Consider the following 22,512-nt stretch of genomic DNA (forward strand, 5'->3'; position numbering starts at 1 on the left):
GGGAGACTAAAACCAAAATGTTTGATTAATTATCCAGAAAAACTGATTCACTTTTTCAAAGAAAGTAAAAAAATAATAATATAACAATAATATTATATTACAGCTGATGACCTCTGTCTATATACTTTGGCTCTTGTAATGGTTTTCTCAGGTTCAACACAGCATTCCTTCCTTTCATGCTACTTAATGATTTTCTTTGTATAATTGTTTTCTTTATCTCAGTTTTATATCCCTTCTTAAAGAATCTTTTACTACAGTCTTTCTGCTTTTTTAAGTGTCAGGATCCAATCCAGGGCCTCACAATTTTGAGATATGTACTCTATCACTAAGGTACATCCTCAGATCTTCTCCTTTTTATATCCCTTTTTTATTCTCTTTTATCATTTTGTTGATGCTTCTATTCTTTTCATTATAGTAATGACTAAATATACTCTTAAAATTCTATTATTATTGTTTTTCTTACCTCCAATTACCGGATGAATAATTATTTGAAAAACTATTCTCTTACATCAAACTTCTCCACTTCCTACTCCCTTAGTAGAAAAGCAAGGAATACTTACATGTCTGTTAATGACACCTCCTTCCTAAGTAGTCATGTAAGCTTAGAATTTCCACATTCACTTTATGTGTTCTTATTCCCAAACCTTCAAATACATCATGCGTGTCAATAATTTCTTTATTTCCCTACCTGTAAAGTTTAGGGGATCTTCTCCTTACACTCAAGCCTATCCTTTAAGGTACCAAAATCACACCTCATCCTTGAATCCTTCTATGGCACTTGTGGTACTTTTTTTTTTTTTTTAGCAATGGCTGCTTGTCAGTATTTACTTTTATTTCTACATGTATAAATAACTGTTACCTTGTAATTATCTGTAAATTATCTCTGTAAAGTCAGAATCTTTTTTGAAAACACAAGTAAACCCAGACAATGCTGAAACATAGGAAAAACTTACAATAAGCAATACTTCCACTAAGCAGTGACTGAAGTTTATTAAACAGAACTAATCAGGGGCTGGAGCAATAGCACAGTGGTAGGGCATTTGCCTTGCACTCAGCCGACTTGGGACAGACCCAGGTTCGATTCCCAGCATCTCATATGGTCCCCTAAGATTGCTAGGAGCAATTTCTGAGCACAGAGCGGGAGTAAATGCTGAACACCACCGGTGTGGCCCAAAAACAAACAACAAAAAAAACAACTATTCATAGCAAAACAAATAGTATTATTAATGTTCAATGCACAGGAGGCTCAAATAGAAGAACTCCTTTTTTAGGTTATAATTTATAGTTGTTGAAGATTTAGATGAATTTTTCTTGTTTGGTTAACCCCAAATTAGTGACTGTCAGGATTATTAAAAGAAATACAGGTTGTATCTCTTTAGAAACTTTACAGGTTAGCAGCAATCCCACGGACAGTTTCATACCCTTTTTCCATTACCAGAAATTTTTTGGCTTTCTTGGTACTCTTACTTTGTCTTCTGGGCTCTGATGAACACAACTAAGAATGCCCTGTGTAAACCCATCTGGCGCTGTGCAGTTATCATTATAAGAAGAAAGAATCCAGTTCAAAATTGTTAGCCAAATCAAACACCATTACTTCCCCTTATGCAACATAAGAGACCTTTATAAGCCGGCAGGAAGAGTCATCTTCTCTCATACCAGCATTTTTTTGTGGGGTTTGGGAGACAAAGTATAGGTAGACTCTGCTTCTTTCAAGGCATTCTTCTTTGGAAGTGTTGGGAATAGGAGGGAAAGGTATTAGATTGAATCCATTATCTCATTAAAAATGTCAGGCATGAATGACATACAAAAACATATATGTAGTTAATTATACAATTTGATGAGATTGGATATAAGTATATGTCTGTGAAGCTATCACTACAATCTGTGCCATAAGAATATTCATCTTTAAAGTTTGTTCCCCTTTGTAATTCATTAAATACAATTTCTTTTGGTTTTTGGGTCACACCTAGCGGCATTGAGGGGTTACACCTGGTTCTGTGCTCAGAAATCATTCCTGTCAGGCTCGGAAGATCATATGGAGTGCCAGGATTCGAATCACCATTCGTCTGCATGCAAGGCCAACATGCTATCTCTCCGGCCCTAAAAACAATTTTTAAAAAAAAAAATTTGTCCCTGCCTTCTTTACAGAGAGATATACTTCTCTACCCTCTTAGCACAATTTGAATTTTATGTTATTTGATTTAGAAATAGGGACTGGTGGGGCCGGAGAGATAGCATGGAGGTAAGGTGTTTGCCTTCCATGCAGAAGGACGGTGGTTCGAATCCCGGCATCCCATATGGTCCCTCGTGCCTGCCAGGAGCGATTTCTGAGTGCAGAGCCAGTAGTAACCCCTGAGCAAAGCCAAGTCTGACCCAAAAACCAAAGAAAAAAAAAAATAGGGACTGGTTTAGGGACAGGAAATTCTGAAACTAGCTCTGTAATTCAAGTAATTTGGAGTTTCTGTCCAATTTAAATCCTGCTTGCACTGTGACTATGGAAAAGGTTTCACAGCCTCCTGTTTTACCTTCTGTGTAAGGTATGTGAGTTGGAAATAAAGGGATGACTGGTCTTGGATAACTTTCCTCCTCTCTTCTCAAAGTTCTTTTCCATCTTTTCTGCCATTCTCCTTTGCCTTCTCTTCCTTCTGTTCCTCTACTGTCGGAGATATCAGATGTGAAAACTGCACATTTCATGATAGAGATTAAACCCCAGATTCCTTTCCTGTCTTTTTCACTAATTATATCAGGGGTGGCGAACAAGTTCGACACAAAGAGCCAAAATTTTAAACTGTGAGAGTCAGAGAGTCACACCACGCAGTGACCTGCCAAAATAGACAAACACTCACATAAAAGCATATAATTTTAACAATAATATATTAAACACATATTGCATTTTGCCATTTTTGAGTGAGGGTTAAAATCCTGTTCGCCACCCTGAACTATGTAATTTCACCTAAAAGCCAAATTTCCCTGAGCTCAGTTTTCCCTTTGATAAAGGAGAGATAAAACTAAATGATCATTGTGATTTGCTTCTGTTATGTGACATAGGATGTTTATGTGACCAATCACTTAGTTGTCTTTGTGGTTTCACATTGCATGATGCCGCGTCTAAACATTTGTGCCTTTTTTTTTTAAGACTATAGCTCAACAAGTATCAGATAAACACCTGCAAGAGGGCCGGCTTTATCCTCCTTTGAACACCATTAGAGATGTTTCTCTGAAGATTGCAGTAAAGGTAAAACTACTTTTGTTCAAGCCTTGATATTTTTCTTGCTTCTTTTCTGTTCATAAATATTTTCCACTTTCTTGAAATACACATGTATATTAAGAAGCTAAAGAACTAATCACAATACCTCAGAAAAGTTTAGAAAGTTTATTTTAGTTTAATCTAGTTTTGGTGTTATACCCAGGAATGTTCAGTTTTTACTCCTGGGTCTGTAATTCAGGAAATCATACAATATGTTAGTGATAGAATTGGGGTTTGTTCATGAGCAAAAAAGCAAGTGCCTTAAACCCTGTTCTTTCTATTCTAGGAACTACTTTTAATTTTTTAAAGCAGTGGTCCTCAAACTACAGCCCATTTTGTTTCTTCACTTCAAAATAAGATATATGCAGTGTGCATAGGAATTTGTTCATAGTTTTTGTTTTTACTGTAGTCTGGCCTTCCAACGGCCTGAGGAATAGTGAACTGGCTCACTGTTTAAAAAGCTTGAGGACTGCTGCTTTAGAGGAACAAAATAATTGAGAAATAATTTAATTTTATTGTAACTATATCATAAACCATACTTCCCTATTCTGCCTTATTTTTGGTAGTGTTTTTCATCTCACATATATGATAGTCATTAAAATATTGTTGCAGATTTGTTGCAGTGTTATGTAGATACGGAACCATTTGCTTCATCCAAGATAATTGGCATCTTGAAGGTTATAATTGATAATTATAAGCACTAAGAACAGATAACTCAGTTCTGTGGGGATAAGAGGTAATGAATGACAGAATTAGCAAGAAGAACCTAAAGATGGAGAATATTTTATAAAAAAAATAGTTTTTTTCTTTAAAAAAATTTTGTAGTTATATTTGTTTGCTAGAGCTGCTAGTCTGTAATAGTTTGTTATGGCAGCTCTAGCTGTTACTGTTACTGACAGACTCAGGTATACTACATAGAATAATTTAAGTATGCTGAGTACATAAAGATTGGAGAATAAGGCCAAACAGCTAATGAAACAGAAGAAGATGGTATAAGTAGACTGCAAATTTGAATGTCAGTGGCATAAGTCAAATGTAGAACTCCAGCAAGTAAGTAGAAACAACTGAAACTAGATAAATAGGTAATAGATAAATAAAAAAACTGAAATCTAGATAAATAGTAGAGCAAAAGAGTAAGCCCTGACCACCACCAGATAAAGGGTAAGTTGATAAAAAGGGAAAAACCGTTTTCTCTGATTAAATGAAATTTTCTCAGTAGATAGACGATATCTCTTAAGGTGAAGGCTTGAAATTGCTTTTTGGATACTATGAGAGGACATTTTAAAAAAGAAAGAGATGGATTAAAGTATAAATACAGCAACATAGGCTCAACTAACTGAAAGGAAATATTAGACTGAGGATTCCTAATCTGAGGATTAGAATGATGATTGTGACACAAAAACATGGAGACAATAGCTTATGTTTTGGAGCACTGAATTATGGATTCAGTCTAGCGAAAAAGGAATTGGGATAGGAGAATATGATCATTACCATAATAGGAATTGTGAAAATTGGAAAGTATTGTAGTTTATACATTAAAATTTGAAGATTTAAAATGTTCACCATTTCATTTCTTTATGAAAATAATTGAAATACTTTTCTTATTTCTAGATTGTGAAAGATGCATATCAAGAAAAGACAGCCACAGTCTATCCTGAGCCACAAAACAAAGAAGAGTATGTCTACTCTCAGATGTATAGCACTGATTATGACCAGATTTTACCGGACTGTTATTCTTGGCCTGCTGCATCTCAGAAAATACAGACCAAACTTTATCAATAGTATAATAGCAAAGAATTTTCACTTCATTAATGAGATCCTGAAGCCTTTGATAATTAAAAAATATAGAGAATCTTTTATAATGATTTATAATATGCTAGGATAAGGAAATTTTACTTTAACAACTTAGATATTTATGAAAAATATTATTATGCTTTCAGGTGAACATCATACTAAAATTTTTTGCTTTACTTTCTATTTATGGTCTTCATTATTAATTATTTTATCCCAGTAATCTATAAAAGCTATTGTACTTACTACTCTAAAGCTCATTGTTTTTATGTAGGGAACTAATGGAAAGACTAAAATTGTAATAAAATGGTATGATCAACATTAAAAACCCATAATTCTTTCATTGACATTTTTTTTTTTTTGGTTTTTGGGTCATACCCAGCAGTGCTCAGGGGTTATTCCTGGTTCCAGGCTCAGAAATTGCTCCTGGCAAGCACGGGAGACCATATGGGATGCCGGGATTCGAACCAATGACCTTCTGCATGAAAGGCAAACACCTTACCTCCATGCTATCTCTCCGGCTCCTCATTGACAATTTTTTAAAACTACTTTTAAAATCAAGTTAGAAGGGCTGGAGTGATAGAACTGTGGTAGGGCATTTGCCTTGCACATGACCAAACAGGGACAGACCCAGGTTCGATTCCCAGCATCCCATATGTTTCCCTGAGCCTGCCAGCAGTGAGTTTTGAGTGCAAAGCCAGGAGAAACTCCTAAGCACTATTGATTTTAAACCAAAAGGTTTAAAATGAATTTAGGCATAGATGAACTTTTTTAGTTAGAAATTCTTCATGAAATGGAATAAAGACAATCTCTTCAACATGGTGTAAAACAATTGAATAACCAGTATAAGAAACTAAAGATTGATTCATAGCATATTTTCCAGCGTATAAGATGACTAGGTGTATAAGACGACCCCCAAATTTTGCAGTTAAAACATAGGTTTAGGCCTATATTCGCTGTATCAGACAGAAGGTTCCTGTGCTGTAACTGTATGTACCACAGTAAGCCAGTCACAACAAGCAAAGGTTCAAAAGTTATACTGTAATAGACTTTCTCTCTGACTCTGGCCAATTTGAGCAGGCTTTTTACAGTGTAGATTCGGGTCCAAAACATTGTCTAATTTGCATGAATAAAAAGCCTGCTTGGATTGGCTGAGTTAGAGAGGTGGTCCGAGCAGCCTTGCAGTGATTGGTCCCTTATTATAGGCACCTTTTCTGTCAATTCCCTGGTGGCGTCAGTTAATCTCCCCTACTACATGAACCAAACAACACCCCATCCTCAGACCCTAGCACTGAACCACCAACACGGTTAGCTGGGTTTTGCCATAAGTGGCCCCCAGTTCTCCTGAGTACTATTTGGGAGCCCCCAAGAAAGATTCGGAAACTGCGGCCTGATTTTTTTGTTTGTTTGTTTCATTTAGCTACATATTGAAACATTTTTCAGGATATACTAGGCATATAAGAGGACCCCCTATTTTCAGTTGACTTTTTTTGTTTCAAAAGTCTTATACGCTGGAAAATACGGTACCTTACACCTTACACAAAAGTCAATTCAAAGTAGATTAAAGACCTTGATATTAGACCCAAATCCATAAAATTCATTGAGGAAAACATAGGCAGAACACTCCAAGACTTAGACCCCAAAGAAGTCTTTGATGATGGGATGTCAATGGCAAAGGATATAGCATCAAATCTGAATAAATGGGACTACATCAAACTAAAAGGTTTTTAAATGGCAAAAGAAATATGAGTGAAAATTGAGACAACTAACTGAATGGGAGGAAATTTTTGCACTTAACACATCAGATAAAGGTTTGATATATAGAATATATGAAATACAGTACATTTTTTTGTGGTTTAAATCCCACAAAACCTAAAAAACACATCACAAAATGGGGAGAGGAAAAGGACCAACACTTCTCTAAGAACAACATATAACCAAAAGACATGAAAAAAGGCTTATCATCACTTATCATTAGGGAAATCCAGGTCAAGACAACAATGAGATGTCATCTTACACCAGTGAGGATGGCACAAATCAAAAATGCTGGAAACTATTTCTGTTGGCAAGGATTTGGTGAGAAAGGAACTCACTTCCATTGCTTGTAGGAATGCTGTCTGGTCCAACCGCTATGGAAAACAGTATAGAGGGTTCTCAGTAAACTCAAAATTGAACTGTCATACAACCCAGCAATCCCCCGTTTAGATATCTATCCCAAGAACAGAAAAGCATTCATCAAAAAGGATGTATGCACACCACTATACATTGCAGCACTCAGTACAATAGCCAAGACTTGGAATCAACCTAGATGCCCAACAATAGACGAGTAAATCATGAAGATGTGGTACCTATATAAAAAGAATACTGCATAGCTGTAAGAAATGATGGAATCATGCAATTTGCAGCAACATGGATGGAATTAGAAGATACTATGTTAAATGAAGTAAGCCAGGAAAAGAGTAAATACAGAATGATATCATATATTGTATTTAGAATAACTGCATGAAGACATGCAGTGGTCTAAATGGTAGTTGTTTCACACCCTTGGCCCCAGAATATTGCGAGGAGAAGGAAATAAACAGTGGAAGAGGAGAAGCACAAATATGAAAGGATGGGGGTCATGGGCCAAATGGTCTTAGGTACACTGGTAGTGTTACAAAAAGACAGAACTAAATATCCAAGGCAACAACAGTGGAATCGAGACACAAACTTTAACAATCTAAAATGGGCCTCCTATACTGATGCTGGGGTTTGGGGATGGTGTTAGGAAGGGTAGTATGGGCTGCATGTGGGGAACATTGGTAGAGGGAAGTGGATACTGGTGGTGGGATTGACCCTGATCCATTGTATGTCCAAAACCTTACTATGAAGGACTTTGTAAATCACAGTGCTTTCAATAAAAATTTTTATTTTTTTAATTTTATGAAAATTAGTTGTATTTACACATAATTTCTATACACATTAACTATTGTTCTATTTTAGCATCATCACTATATGGTTTAACAGTAAATAGTAAATCCACTTTACATATTGTCAGAGCCTAACTGCCAGAAGCTGAGAAGACATGACTGACAAGAAAGGGTTTTTCTGGAGACTGGAATTAATAGAGGAACTGGGAGAATAGGGAAGCCAGACAACCCTTAGGCAGAGAGGAGAGAGAACTGAGGTTGTTAGCAAGGCGAGGGATCAGTCAGAGTGAACCAGAGGAGAAAGAAAGGCAGGAGCTAGACTGGAGGGTAGCAGAAACAGCAATTCCAAGCAACAGTCTTTTCCAGTGAAGCCATCTGGGAAATTCAGCCAACATCCTGGAAAAACTGCATGGAAAAAGAGCAGGGAGAAATAGCAACCCCACACACTAGAGCTAGGTGTTTATATAGCCCCCTGGGCAACTGCCTCAAAAGGAGAGTTACCAAGGGGTCTTTTTTATTTTTGTATTTTGTTCTTAAATAAATATTTAGGCACCATGATTACAAACATGTTTGTAATTGGGTTTCAATCAAAAAAAAAAAAAGAACACCCCCTTTCACCAGTGCAACATTCCCATAATCAGTGCCCCCATCCTCCTCTCCTACCCCTGCCTTTATTCAAGTCAGGCATTCTTTTTCTCTCCCTTATTACCAGTCATGATAGTTGTTAGTGTAGCTATTTTTCTAACTGCACTCACCACTCTTTTTGGTAAGCTTCATATTATGGGTCAGTCCTTCCAGCCCTCATCTCTATTGTCTCTGGGTGTCATTACAATAATGTTTTATTTTTCCCTTTGGTTTTTGGGTCACGCCCTGTGGCACTCAAGGGTTACTCCTGGCTTTGTGCTCAGAAGTCACTCCTGGCAGGCTCAGGGGGGGCATAAGGAATGCCGGGAACTGAATCTGACTCCGTCCAGGGTTGGCTGCATGAAAGGCAAAATGCTCTCTATCACTGTGCTATCGCTCCAGCCCCAATAATGTAATTTTGTCTTAAATCCCATAGACGAGTGAGACTGTTCTGTATCTATCTCTCTCCCTCCAACTTATTTCACTCAGCATAATAGTTTCCATGTATAGGAAGATTTCATGACTTCATCTCTCCTGATGACTGCATAGTATTCCATTGTGTATATGTACCACAGTTTCTTTAGCCACTCAGCTGTTGTTGGGCACCTGGGTTGTTTCCATATTCTGGCTATTGTAAACAGTGCTTCAATGAATATAGTCATGTAGACAGCGTTTTTGTATTGTATTTTTGTGTTCCTAGGGTATATCCCTAGAATCAATAAAATATTTTTTAAAAATAGAAATTCCTATTTTTGCCTAGCAAAAAAATTTTTCAGGTATTTTTATTCCAAACCTATAGTTCTTTTTACAAAACTAAATTCTAACATTTTCTAAGACAGATTATTTTTGTTTATAGTTCCTTGTGCAGCCTTAGATTTTAATATTCTTTCCCCACTGTTACAGCATACACACTTGGCCCTCTGTCAGTTATCTTTCCAATAGAACCTGCTCATCCTCCTGACCATGTGTTCTATTCTTCATTGCCACACTATTGCTGTTAGGCCTTTGTGCACTAGAGCATCTTTCCTGAAGTTGGAATCACTATTTCAGCACAGCCTGTGCAGAGGAAAAGAGCTCTAAGGAGAATAGGAAGGCTCTTTGAAAAAGGCTGAGCGGCAGTGATCTCTAAAGAAAGCTAGAATCAGGAACAAAAACTTGACCGCCCATCAAGGTACTTGAGTAATCTGATCTAGTGTTTGCTTGATCAGTTCAGATAAGTTAGAGCTGTATAAAATTAAACTTACTTTGCTCAAATTTGTAGTTTTGGAAATACTTCCCCAGTATCAGGGATCTTTAAATCAGAAGTATTCTAATCACCATCAATAGTTTAGCACATAAATTAATGTTACTTTCAAGTTTAGAAATTAATCTTGAGCTATCAGTAGAAACATTATTAAGCTTTTTGGCTCAGGCACAATAACATTTGCTATTTGTTTGAAAAATTATGTGAAGAATGATTTTGCTGTTCAAGTTATACTTCTAGAACATAAGATGTTCATGATAAGCTATATTATAAAATGACTTTTTGAGGTATAGGGACAACATGTGGTGGTGCTTGGAGGCTATTTCTGGTTCTTGCGGAGCAAATGCAATCAATAGTCCTCTAAACTTTCCAAGATGACCTAAAGTGACATTCCTTTCAATATACCTTCAAGAAATACATTGGTGAAGATATTACAGTAGCATTCATGAGTATTGTCAGAACGCTTTATTCTAGGCTAAGACCTGTGTGAAATGCTTTCGTTAAAAAGATTCCTTTCAAGCTTCATCAGAAACTTGGGTTGGCAGAAGATGAATAGCAGTACTTTAGTACTTTGCAGCAATTAATTATAGACAAGATGAAAAAGTTATGCTAATAGGAAATAGTATCAATGTAATCAGTAAAGTTTGGTTCAAAGAAATGTTATTTTCTAAATAATTATTAATATCAATATTATTAATATATATTAATTAGTGTCATTGTTCTTTTTATTACTTTAAAGAAAACGCATCACAGTTAGCATTGTTGATCATAATACATAAGTGAAAGCAGTTATTAAAATGACAGAAATAAAAAATTAAAAAGGAAGAGAAGAAAATAAAAAATAAAGTACAGTAGCAAGCTAATTGGTGAAAATTATTGTACCCTGATAAAGTCCTTAATACAATGACAGTGGTCCATTCTGTTAAATGGTGTGTTCCCTTTCATGAGGACTCAACTTAGACTCCATGTGATTGGACAGTGACCAACCAACCCCAAAACCCAGATCCCAATCATAGAACTGATACAGTCCCAACAACAGCACCAGGAATCAAACTCCCCCTGGGGAATTTCTAATACCACGCTGCTACCAACTCGCGGCAGATTGATACAACATCCTGACAACTAGGAAACAGCAACAACTTGATCTAAGAGCAGGTTGCCCTACCTCATCACCTAATAGTAACATGAAATCAGAAGACACTCAGTCCTTTGATCTGTACAAAAATCAAGATCACTAATTACATAGTGAACCACAAGGAAAGACTATTCTAGACTTCATCCTAGGATCTAGGCAAATATCAAGATCTCTTATGACAGAGGACTGATATAGTCAACCACAACTGAGCAGAATGTTTCCTGGCATCATAAAAAGACCTTGGGGTGGGCTGGGAAGGTGGCGCTAGAGGTAAGGTGTCTGCCTTGCAAGCACTAGCGTAGGATGGACCGCGGTTCGATCCCCCAGCGTCCCATATGGTTCCCCCAAACCAGGGGCGATTTCTGAGCGCACAGCCAGGAGTAACTCCTGAGCGTCAAACGGGTGTGGCCCAAAAACCAAAAAAAAAAAAAAAAAAAAAAAAAGACCTTGGGGTTTGATAAGGAGCATTTCCAGAGCCTGTAGTAGTTACCATGATAGTATGTTTCAGGAATAGAGAAACTCGGAATCTCTTGGGCCAGGGGAATTCCCTTTCTAATATCCCCAATACTTACTGTGCTTATACAAAACAAAACAAAAACAAAAACAAAAAAACCTTACCACACTAGCCCTCCCGTTTTTTTTTCTTTCCCTTTTTCTTTTTTATTATCATAGTTTTGTTGTTTTCTTATTGCTGTTGTGTTTTTTGCTGTTGCTGGTTGTATTTTTGTTTTGTTTTGTTTCCAACATAACCATAGAACTTAAATCACCTTGTTCTGCCTCATAAATTGAGGGGGGAAATAAAGTGGATGATGCCAGTAGCAAACAGTCGCTTGACATTTGAGTGGAAATAAAAAATGATCAGACCTAAACAACAACCCCAAAGTTAATGACAACAGAATCAAGACCTCTTATGTACAATAAACTACACACAAAGGGAATCTGTTACCCTAGTAGTGCAGGGAAAAAAGTGAGGAGATATCGGAAGCATTCTGGGAACAGGGGTAGAAGGAGGACAACACTGGTAGTGGTAGTGGCTCTGATTCACTGTCACTATGTACCTTAAATATGTCTTTCACTGTTATATTTAAGGTACATAGTGACAGTGAATTAGGGCAATTCCCACCACCAATATTGACCTTCGTCCACCACTATTCCCAGCATGTATCCTATAACTTCACCCTTAACCCCCTGGACTACTAGTGTAACAGGTCCCTTTTGTGTATAGCTTGTTGTAATGTGGGTCTCTTGATTTTATTGTTGTTAACTTTGGGTTGGGTATTTACATCTGATCATTTTTTATTTCCACTCAATACTCATGAGGCTGCTTTGCCCCTGGTACCATCCACTTTTTTCTTTTAATTTGTAGGAAGACAGAAATATGAGGCAGAACAAGATGATTTATGTTCTATGGTTCTGTTTAAAAAAAAAGCAAGTGGGCAGGAGCCCAGGTCTAGAAGCTATAAATATAAATTTAAAAGAAGAAATAAAGGGGGTCCGGAGAGATAGCACAGTGGCGTTTGCCTTGTAAGCAGCCGATCCAGGACCAAAGGTGGTTGGTTCGAATCCCAGTGTCCCATATGGTTCCCCGTGCCTGCCAGGAGCTATTTCTGAGCAGACAGCCAGGAGTAACCCCTGAGCACTGCCAGGTATAACCCAAAAACAAACAAACAAAAAAACAAAAAAGAAGAAGAAGAAGAAGAAGAAGAAGAAGAAGAAGAAGAAGAAGAAGAAGAAGAAGAAGAAGAAGAAGAAGAAGAAGAAGAAGAAGAAGAAATAAAGGGAGGGGTGATATGGCAAGTTTTTTTGTTTGTTTGTTTCTTTTGTTTTGGCTTAGGCACAGTAAGTATTGGGAAAATTAGGAGATTCCCTTGGCAAAAGTGATACAAGGTGTTTCCACACTTGAAGCATACTGTCATGCTCCGGACATGTTCATTGTCAAACTCCAAAGTCTTTCTTTTTGGGGCCAGGAAACATGGTCATGGTTGTCCAAGTCAGTCCTCTATAATTAGAGATCTTGGTTTTTGCAGATCCTAGAACAAAGTCTAGGATAGACTCTTTATGGTCCCAGAAAAGTTCTGCTCAGTGACAGTTGTTGTAATCAATCTTCTATAATTAGCGATCTTGGTTTTTGCTGTTTCTAGGACAGAGTGTCTTCTGATTTCTTCGCACCTGCCCTTAGATCAAGTTGTTGCTGTTTCTTTGTTGTCAAGATATCCCATGAACCTACCCTGATGCAAGTTGGTGTCATAGTGGTATAAGGATGCCCCTGGGGGGAGTTTGATTCCTGGTGCTGGTTCAGGGAACTGTGCCAGTTTTAAGGTTGGGTTTCAAGGTTCAGAGTTAGATGGGCAATGTCCAATCACATCAGATCTAAGTCGAGTCCCCATGACAAATGTTCAGGGTGGAAGGCGCCCCTGTATTATAAAATTTATGGGTTCTTATTTCTATTAGATAAGAACTTGTTCCTATAGATAAGATTGCATCATTTTAATGTACCTTTGCAAAATGATGCCATGTTATATTATTGGTGCATTTGGGGGTAAAAGTGACAAGCTATACAATCTCTGTGCCTTGGTTTTAAACCAAAACAAGCAAAAGAAAAAAAAAATAAGGGGGGACGGAGGAAGCTACCTCTACATTTGGAAATAAATACACTAAGAGTTATAACTATTAAGGAAATAAATATGCAAAAAACATAGATATCCCCATTAAGTCTTTTGAGATAGTCTGGTTGTGGGAGAAGATAGAGGGCACATTTTATTCCCACACTGTGTCTTATTGAGTCTGAAAAATGGTTTGCAGCAGTAAGGGATCAGGTAGTGTCTTTGAGCTGGTAGTCCCTCTGGAGCTGAATCCGGTAGCAAGCAACAGTCCATATTGAGGGGTGTGTGTGTGAAAAAAAGGGTCATATAGAATAAGTCAGCAGGGATAGTGACTACAGCTTTTTGCCTGGGCAAGAGATGTGGGGCTGCAAGCTGTCCTTTCATTTTGGGAACCAGGTGGCAGCTTACTAGGGAGGGGAATAGTCTCGGTTCTTAAGGAGTTAAGAATTGAGGGTAAAGAGGCTTAAATAGGAAGAAATAACAGATCAGGATGAAGGAGTGAGAGGTTAGAAGGAGTTTTGAATGGGGAGGGTAGATAATATATAACAGAGACTAATACAATATAGGCATGGACTGTTTATAATACAGATTAGGCAAACATAGAGTAATCCACCACATACATACATACTCATGCTCACTTTTAGACAGACATTAGAGATCTATTCTTGGTTGTTAAAACTATTTTCTTATAACAGCATTAGAAATAACTCCAGAAGCAGTAGACAACAAAAAAGTTATTTCATTTGCTGATTTACACACAAAATTATTTTTAGTCTATATATTCTCAAAATGACATTATTTGATACATTTTGTGATTCAATAATAGAAAAAACCTGTGAGTGGCTTTTGAATTTGTTAGGTAGATAGCATATGTTGTTTTATTTCAAAGAGAAAAAAATTCATCTAGTTACATCTGTTTGGGATTCAAAAAGTAATAAATGTTAATTATAGCTCTTGATACTTATTAAAGATATTATATGGGAAACTATATCTAACATTATGTTTTAATCCTTGTATAGACTGAGATATGAATCTTTGGTAATGTAAATCCTGATCCCTCAATTTAGGTACAGGTAAAGTGTGGGCCCTCAGCTTGAGTCTTGGCCACATTCAAAAGCAGGACTAATACATAAATGAATAAGTAAGTCTAAATTGTGTCCTAAGAAAAGCTGAATTCTGAGCTCAGGGCATAGGCACAGCTGACTGGATGCAGCTGCAAGTCCTCATGAGCTGGAGTGTCTCTTTAATGCAGGATCTAGGTCTCCCCTGGCCCAGGGACAAACATGGCTGCATTCTGAAGAGTAAAACCAACAGGAACTGTTTCACAACAATTATGCAGGCTGCCTGGAATGCAGCATTTGACATGTAACAGAATGATGATCTGTCAAACTGGGGAGTGAGGTATTCTCTGTCTGAATCAGACCTACCTTTGGCATCCAGAGGGAACCAGGATATTGTTAGATTATTGAGTCCCAGCAGAGGAATAAAATGACCCTGGCAAAGAACAGCAGCAGTGAAATGAGGGGAAAATCAAGAAATCTTGGGAGTGGCAGCTCTCACAGAAAGTAGACTTCCAGAAATGCTTAGGGAGAGGATACTTAGTCATGAACATGTTTGTAAAAAAATTATTATCATTAAAATAAACTTCCATCTTGAAAATAGCTGGTGAAACCTGTGAAACTTGGAATTTTCACAAGTGATGGTAGTGAGTAGTCCTAAAAATGTAGAACTTAGTATTTTTCTCTCCAAGAAAATGATGATTAGGTGCCAGCCACTTTAACTCTGTCAATGTTCTTGTCCTATACAAGAATGCTGATGGCATAAGAGGCTGCTAAATGTATTATCTGGAACAGTTTGAAAACAAGAACTCACATTTTTTTGTGAGTTCTACACATCTACAGTTCTACATCATCTACAGTATCATGACTCATCTAATGGCAACTGCAAAGAACACATGGATGTGTCACCTTCATTGCACTAGAGACTTAATTATTAGAAGTCCTCTGTCAGTGGGTTTAAAATAAGAAGTGGAATAAACATGTGTTCCCTTTTTGTTCTTTTTGTTCACATTTTAAACTTGAGGTAGAATTCTTCTCCAATAATTGTCCCAAAACAACAACAAAAGAAAATAACCCTCAAACAAAACACAAACCAGTAAATCTCTGCTAGCTCACAAAATGGGAGAAATGCTGTTTGTAGTTGAGTTCACAGCTATTGACATTAACTCTGGGCTTTGGGTTCCCCTTTAATCAAATCAGCTTTACTGGTTAAATCAAATTAAATAATTTTCAAATAATACAAGAACACAGAGATAAATAATATCACAGTTGCACGGTTACAAAGTTAAAAGACTGGTGTATTTTATTACCAGGTAGAAATTCTGGTCCTACAATTATCAAAATCCACTAAATAGATACTGGCCCATTTAATTTGGTCTTATTAACACAGAAACACAGGTTTAATGATGACAAGCACATAGATCAAATATCTTCCTAAGGGCCTTAACTTTTGCTTTCAATACCAAATAATATCTGGAAAACATGCTCACTCTTGTGTTTTCTCAGAAACTCTAAGAACTGGCCCAGATTCATGTGATAGTCATTCCTCAATCCATAGTCTCCATGGGCCTCAAAGAGTAATTCTTCAAAAGCATGGAAGAGGCGCAGATCGTCCCCATTTCCTTCCGTTTCTATACTTTCAGTATGCTTACATGAAATGTGCTTCCAATTGGGATACCTAATTGCATGCCAAAACTCTTCACAATGATTTTTGAAACCCTCCACACAGATTATACCAGGCTTTCCTGTCATGCAAAATCCAGTCACATCTAACCTTTTCCCAATGTCCAAGATCTTTTTCCTTAAGTCCTGCTGATATATATGGTGACTGTAGATCCACATTCGGAGGAAGGTGTTCTTGATTGGCTTTGCTTGCGTGAATGGTTCATAAACTAGCCTTTTGTTCAAGAAATAAGAGGCACTATTATCCCGCAACCACTGGATTGCTGCGCACACACACAGCTCACCTGGATCAAAAGTTCCTATGTAAGAAGTAAGACTTTTGTTGAGAAGTAGCTGCTGTTGTCTGTCAAGCTCAGAAGAGCGCCCAAACAGTTGCAGTGCTACATCAGGGTAGCTGTGAGGCATGGTCACTTGCAAATCAATTTTCACCTTAAAATGAAAATCAGATAGTGATACCATAAAAATCACATAGATTAGTTTATTAATGGTAACTACATGACTTTGATAAATATAATGGGTAGTGCTATTCTTAAGTGTCAGGCATGTGCCAAGAATAGGTCACTAAATATTTTACTTACACCATTTCTACCTTCATCCACCCTTTCATTTATATATATGTATATGTAAATATACATATATCATAGCTATGCCAGAGAGATTATGCTGTAAGGAAGTACAGTGTAAAAATGAGGAAGTCTCTAGATATCATTTCTGTCTTCTATGAAGCATAGAGACTAATGACATTAACAAATATTATACATTGAGTGTATTTATTTCAATAGTGTCAAGCATTGACTCTTTAATTTGTATCTAAAGGGACTAGATCCAGTCTGAGAATCCAAGAAGACCCTGAAGGATGAATAGGGATTATTATTCATGAATATACGGTGATGATTGTCACATCTTTAGTCTGGTGGCCCATCTGTGCTATACGACAAATGGATCAGAGGAGAAAGATGAATCCTTTTTAGTATTTAGTTTGTATTTTTGATTTTTGTAATATGGTGCCACCAAATAAACATTCAGTACCTAAAAAGTAGTTTTGCTAAAGGCAGTATTAGACTTCTAAAATCATATACATAGAAGATATAGTATATGCTACAATAGCTCAGTTGGTGAAAGATAAGTGAATAGAAAAGTAAAAACAAGGTTTGTTAGGTGTGCAATTTATGTAAAATTCAAGATAGTTCTGAAAGAACTGATAGCACATCCTATTTTTGCCTTACAAACATACACTTGGATTATTCACTGTTTCCTTCAAAACTAAACTCATCTTCCAATGTTTCCAATAAAAATACGGGAACTTAGCAACAATAAAAGAAGTCAGGCCTCTCACCTTGGGCTCCTCAATCGACAGAGTAATCACAAATTCAATTTTTGGTGGTAGTGCCTTCCTGGTGCCTTCCAGATATTGCTTTATAATCGACAGGGCATTTACATCTTCAAGTTTTACTTCTCCTTCATTAGGAAACATAGAAAATAGCATTTCCATTTCTAGTAGCTGAAGCTGAAGGCATTCTTTCACTGAAGCAGCCATGAAGCCTCCACCTCAACTGTCCGGGAAACCTGGAAAGGTCCAGGACACTGGCTTTGTAACTGTCACTGGTGTGTCCAGAGAAATCTCCGAAATGTTCCGAAAATGTAGAGTTGATTTTGCAGGAGCATTAGATGTCAGAGCTATGGGCACAAAGTAGGACACTTATGCTCTTTTTCTCCAGACCCCCAAATCTAGTAGAAGCAACATCCCCCCAAAGGAATATTGAATTAAAATTCAGATCCACGGCCCCTTTAGCTCCACCCCACTGCTTGACATCTAGATGTGGAATCCTCCCTCACAATCAAGGGCAAGCAAGTCCGCTTTGCAAGTAGAGAGGAGACACCCCTGCAGATGCCCTGCAGTCCTGAGTTCTGGGAAGGGCAGGTGGAGAGTTTGGCGAGGCCTCCCAAGAGGCGTCCCAACCCAAACTCCTGGAACCGCCCTCAATGCCACATAGCACCGAGGGCGGGCAGTCGTCAAGGAGACTCCCTCTGGGCCTTTCCGCTTTGGCAGGGGCCAGCACAGCTTTGGGGGAAATGATGTCCAGATAAAGGAAAAGTGACATTTTCCGCGAACGGCAGTGAGCAGAAAACCGTTTTGTTTTTTGTTTTCGGAAGCGAGATAGAGGAGAGGGACCTCGAGCTTCGGGAAGGGGCGCAGGGACCTGGAGTGGCAAGAGCAGTGGCCCAGGGCGCCTCTGAGCACGGTCTTTCCAGAGCTTAGGGCTGGTCTCCCTTTTTGGAGACCAAGGAGCCGGGCTTCCCGCTGTCCCCGCACATCAAGTGTGCACACGGGGCTGAGGGCCAGCTTCCCTTGGACAAAGCCCCGGATCAGCGCGGTGCCCTCACCCTGGCAGCTCACTCAAAGGAGACCAGCCCAGAAGCCGCAGCTGGGTGGGCGGGCACCAAGCGGCGTCCTCGGCGGGGGCGGGCTCGCGGACTCTTCTCTGTGATTGGCTGAGGGGCGTGGCTAGAGCCGGAAGTCATGCTAGGCCACGTCTGCGGGTTCCAAGAGCGCAGTTGTGCCTGCGCCGCGGAGGTGAGTGGGGCGAGAGCCCCGTGGCGGCTGCGGAGCGTCCTTGGCTGCGGGTCTCTCGCTCTCTCTCTACCCGACCCCGCGGGCTAGTGCATGGTTGACCCTCCGGCCACGCGCGGGACACACCACTTCGCCGCTGCTGGACGGGAACTGGCTGCTGGGCCGGCCCCGAGGGTCCTGGACCAGGGATGGCCAGGAGGGTGTTGTCTCCGGCTTGGGTGTGCCCGGAAATGTGCTGTGATTCGGGGTGCTGGGTGGGGAGCCCGACGGAAGATGGGTATACTTTATTTTATTTTTAATTTTTTTAAACTTGATTGAATGATTGATTGACTGGTTGTTGGTTGGGTCACACCCGATGGCGCTCAGGGGGTTACTTCTGGCTCTACACTCAGAAATCGTCCCTGGCAGGCTGGGGGGAATAATATGGGCTGCTGGGAATCGAACCGGGTCCCTCCAGGGTCGGCCGCGTGCAAGGCAAACGCCCTACCGCTGTGATGGATACGCTTTGAAAGAGCCAACTCGAACTTGCAAAAATTGTACTTTTAATGGAGCATTAGAAAGCTCGGTTTTTAGGAACCCAGAGCTTGGAAAGCCTGGAAGCATTTGGTCTTACTGCCTTCAGCTCTTGAAAGCTGAACTGAAATACGCCTGTTGAATACAAGTTTCGCTACTACAGAATTTCCTTGAAAGTGCACTGAAGCATGAAGGACAGTGGGGAATCTCAGAAGAGGACTGGTAGGGGACTGCTAGGGAGGAACTCTGAGACCGCTCTTGGCATCTTTGGTGGGCTACGGTGAATAATAGCACCTAGCTAGGGCTGAGAACTTGGAAAACCGAGTTATTCCTATAATTGGAGTAGCTCAAGAGAAGGAAGTACCTGCAGGTTGAGGGCCAGTGTTTGGTATTTGTGATGAGAAGTGAAAAGGAAGGGAGGCTACATATTTCAGGGGTAAATTTGGAAAGGTGTCCCCACTTCTTTTTTTTTTTTTTTTTGGTTTTTGGGCCACACCCGGTAACGCTCAGGGGTTACTCCTGGCTATGTGCTCAGAAGTTGCTGCTGGCTTGGGGGACCATATGGGACACCGGGGGATCGAACCGCGGTCCGTCCAAGGCTAGCGCAGGCAAGGCAGGCACCTTACCTTTTAGCGCCACCGCCCGGGCCCCAGGTGTCCCCACTTCTTAAGGAAAATGGGAAAGTCTGTTGTTTTGAACATTGGAGGTCTGAGCACTTGGGAGAGGAGGCAAGTTGTCCTTTGTTTGCTATTTCTTGGCTTTTTGTCCATATGGGGGAAGAATAGCAACAGAACCACACAGATTTCTGTGCTCAAGGATCACTCAGGAATGAGTCCCACCAAATAGGGTAGCGAGTATGGAACCCTTGTGTGAGCCTCATGCAAAGCAGTTGCTTTAACCACTGTGCAATAACGATAGAACAGTTTTATAACTATAATTTTATGGTTCCAGCTCATCTGACATTTGGTGACAACACCAAGTACTTGCTAGTTTAGGTTATTTAAACAAGGCTGTGGCTTAAGTTTTCTCATTTATACACTGAGAGAACTTTGATCTCCTTATAGAAAACTTACAGAAGGTAGAGTTGAGGTGTGGGATTTTCATCTTAGTTGAGTGAATCGTTGAACGTTTTTGGTGGATTCAGGAGTATTTCTGGCACTGAAATGGAAAACATTGAGTCTGATTTCTGCCTCCGATTGACAGTACAATATTCTAGGGAAGTTAATCTCCAGCACTTTATTCTGCCATTCTTTTCCCACTCAAATATGTTTCTTTTGGGGCAGTTCAGAATGAAGACCTGCTAATTTGAATTGTCTCCAGCAGATGGCCCATGGAAGATTTCTTATACTGGAAAACTGTTCCTTTATTTTGTAGACATGGATTCCAATGCTATTATAAAATGCTCAGCATTGCATGTGAAGCCCAAAGGACTCACTCTTCAGTATGGGACTGCTGGGTTTCGGTCAAAAGCAGAACATCTTGATCATGTCATGTTTCGCATGGGTTTACTCGCTGTTCTGAGATCCAAGCAGACAAAATCTACAATAGGAGTCATGGTTACAGCATCTCACAACCCTGAGGTAATTAATGTCTTTAGAGCTTTGATAAAGCAAACCTTTGCTTCCAAGAGCAAATTTTACTACCTGAGCAGTTCGACAGTTAGTACAAATTCTAATCTAGGAATGTGCCTCTTTGCCTGCATGGACCTTTGGATATGAAGCAACTTTTTTAACGGTGGTCATTACCCCATGGCTCTTCAGAGAGTAGGGTGGGAATGAGATGATTTATGTTTTGAAGAGATCCATTCTGTTAGAGGTAGAACAGTGTCCTTCCAAATTGAGACACTATTGTTAATTAACTGTGACAAGATTGTTAAATTAGCAGACTGATGAGGAGACTAGAAGTATGGTGGGGGAAAGGACAAACGTTTGACATTGTTATTTACCATTTCAGATAGGTTTTCTGTTTTCTATAGAGAACATTTTTTGTTCTGAATGTAGGTGATTCAGGGAATCTGAAAGTATACTTTGGACAGAATATTGATAAAGCCAAATGGTTTCAGTGTTCGTGACATTGTTAATTTAAATGCCACGAACAAAGTACTCCTTTTGTTTGTTTTTATTTGGGGGCTATATTCGACAGTACTCAGGATTACTTCTGCCTCTGTGCTGCTCAGGGATCACTCCTAGTGATGCTTGAGCGACCAAGAGCAGAATCAAACAGGGTCAGCAGCATGCAAGAGGAGCACACACCTTACCATCTCTTGGTCCCAAAGTATTTCCTTTATCACAGCTCAGCAGTTTCATTCTCTACTACCTGTAGCTCAGTATTACATGGTTTGATTAATATGTTCCTGATAGGTTGCTCAGGTCTTTGACTTTTGTTACTGCAGCAAAAGTAGTGGTAGGATAAAATTCTGTAGGTTAGAGCAACTTACCTCCTATACTATCTTTAGCTTTATATTTTTTGTTTGTTTTCCCAAACCCAGCGGAGTTCAGGGATTACTCCTGGTTTTGCGCTTAGAAATCACTCTTGTCAGGGTCTGGGACCATGGGTAATGCATGGGGTTAAACCCAGGTTGCCCTCATACAAGGCAAATACTCTGCTCACTTATTCTTTGTTTTTTAAGGAAGCCTCCATACTGTTTTTCAAAAAAGTTGCATCAGTTTACATTGCTACGAGTAGTGCATGAGACATTCCTTTTCTCCATGCCATTTGCAGCATGTTATATTTTAGATGTGAGCTTTTCTCATATTGAACAATTACAACATTAAATGTTTCCTTCAGCTGGCATTCACTCTGAACTTCACTGTTTTTTTTTTCCCTTCTTCTCTCCTTATCTTTTTGTTGTGTTTTAGGGTTGCACTTATTGTGGAGTGGGGAGGGCGGGCACACACTTGGTTTTAATACCTGGACTTGGAGCCTGGGATTCCATTGATGGTTTTGGCAGTGCGTGAGAAGGTGTCAGCAATTAATCTCACAGCTTCTTGGTTTGTGCTCAAGCACTGAGTCAAATTCCTGAGCCCATACTTGTGCTTTTCCTCTCTTGTACTTCTTGTACTTCCCTGACCTATTTTATATATATATATATATATATATATATATATATATATATATATATATATATATATATA

The 22,512-nt window shown here is 39.1% G+C and overlaps 3 protein-coding genes across 3 annotated transcripts in view; 2 read left to right on the plus strand and 1 right to left on the minus strand.

Annotated features, from left to right (window-relative positions):
• Positions 1 to 5,373, plus strand: part of ME1 (malic enzyme 1) — a 103,694-nt gene extending 98,321 nt beyond the window's left edge. Inside the window, exons 15-16 of the mRNA XM_049772586.1 lie at positions 3,137 to 3,235; positions 4,859 to 5,373. Coding sequence (XP_049628543.1) covers positions 3,137 to 3,235; positions 4,859 to 5,029 — 270 coding nt within the window. The 3' untranslated portion in view covers positions 5,030 to 5,373. The remainder of the gene's footprint in view (positions 1 to 3,136; positions 3,236 to 4,858) is intronic.
• Positions 5,374 to 15,779: 10,406 nt separating this feature from the next.
• RWDD2A (RWD domain containing 2A) lies at positions 15,780 to 17,912 on the minus strand. Its single transcript, XM_049772280.1, has 2 exons — positions 17,630 to 17,912; positions 15,780 to 16,722 (listed from the first exon to the last, which is right to left on the minus strand). The coding sequence occupies exons 1-2, from the start codon at positions 17,828 to 17,830 to the stop codon at positions 16,054 to 16,056; spliced, it is 870 nt and encodes a 289-aa protein (XP_049628237.1). The 5' UTR covers positions 17,831 to 17,912; the 3' UTR covers positions 15,780 to 16,053.
• Positions 17,913 to 18,838: 926 nt separating this feature from the next.
• PGM3 (phosphoglucomutase 3) overlaps positions 18,839 to 22,512 on the plus strand; it is a 29,068-nt gene continuing 25,394 nt past the window's right edge. Inside the window, exons 1-2 of the mRNA XM_049772237.1 lie at positions 18,839 to 18,868; positions 20,753 to 20,958. Coding sequence (XP_049628194.1) covers positions 20,755 to 20,958 — 204 coding nt within the window. The 5' untranslated portion in view covers positions 18,839 to 18,868; positions 20,753 to 20,754. The remainder of the gene's footprint in view (positions 18,869 to 20,752; positions 20,959 to 22,512) is intronic.

The sequence above is a fragment of the Suncus etruscus genome, chromosome 4 (genome assembly GCF_024139225.1).
Source record: "Suncus etruscus isolate mSunEtr1 chromosome 4, mSunEtr1.pri.cur, whole genome shotgun sequence".
Classification (NCBI taxonomy): Eukaryota; Metazoa; Chordata; class Mammalia; order Eulipotyphla; family Soricidae; genus Suncus; species Suncus etruscus.

Coding starts and splice junctions, on each gene's coding strand:
- RWDD2A (XM_049772280.1), bottom strand. CDS start 17,830: ATGGCTGCTTCAGTGAAAGAATGCCTTCAGCTTCAGCTACTAGAAATG. Junction 16,723..17,629: donor TGTCGATTGAGGAGCCCAAG/GTGAGAGGCCTG, acceptor TTTCATTTTAAG/GTGAAAATTGATTTGCAAGT.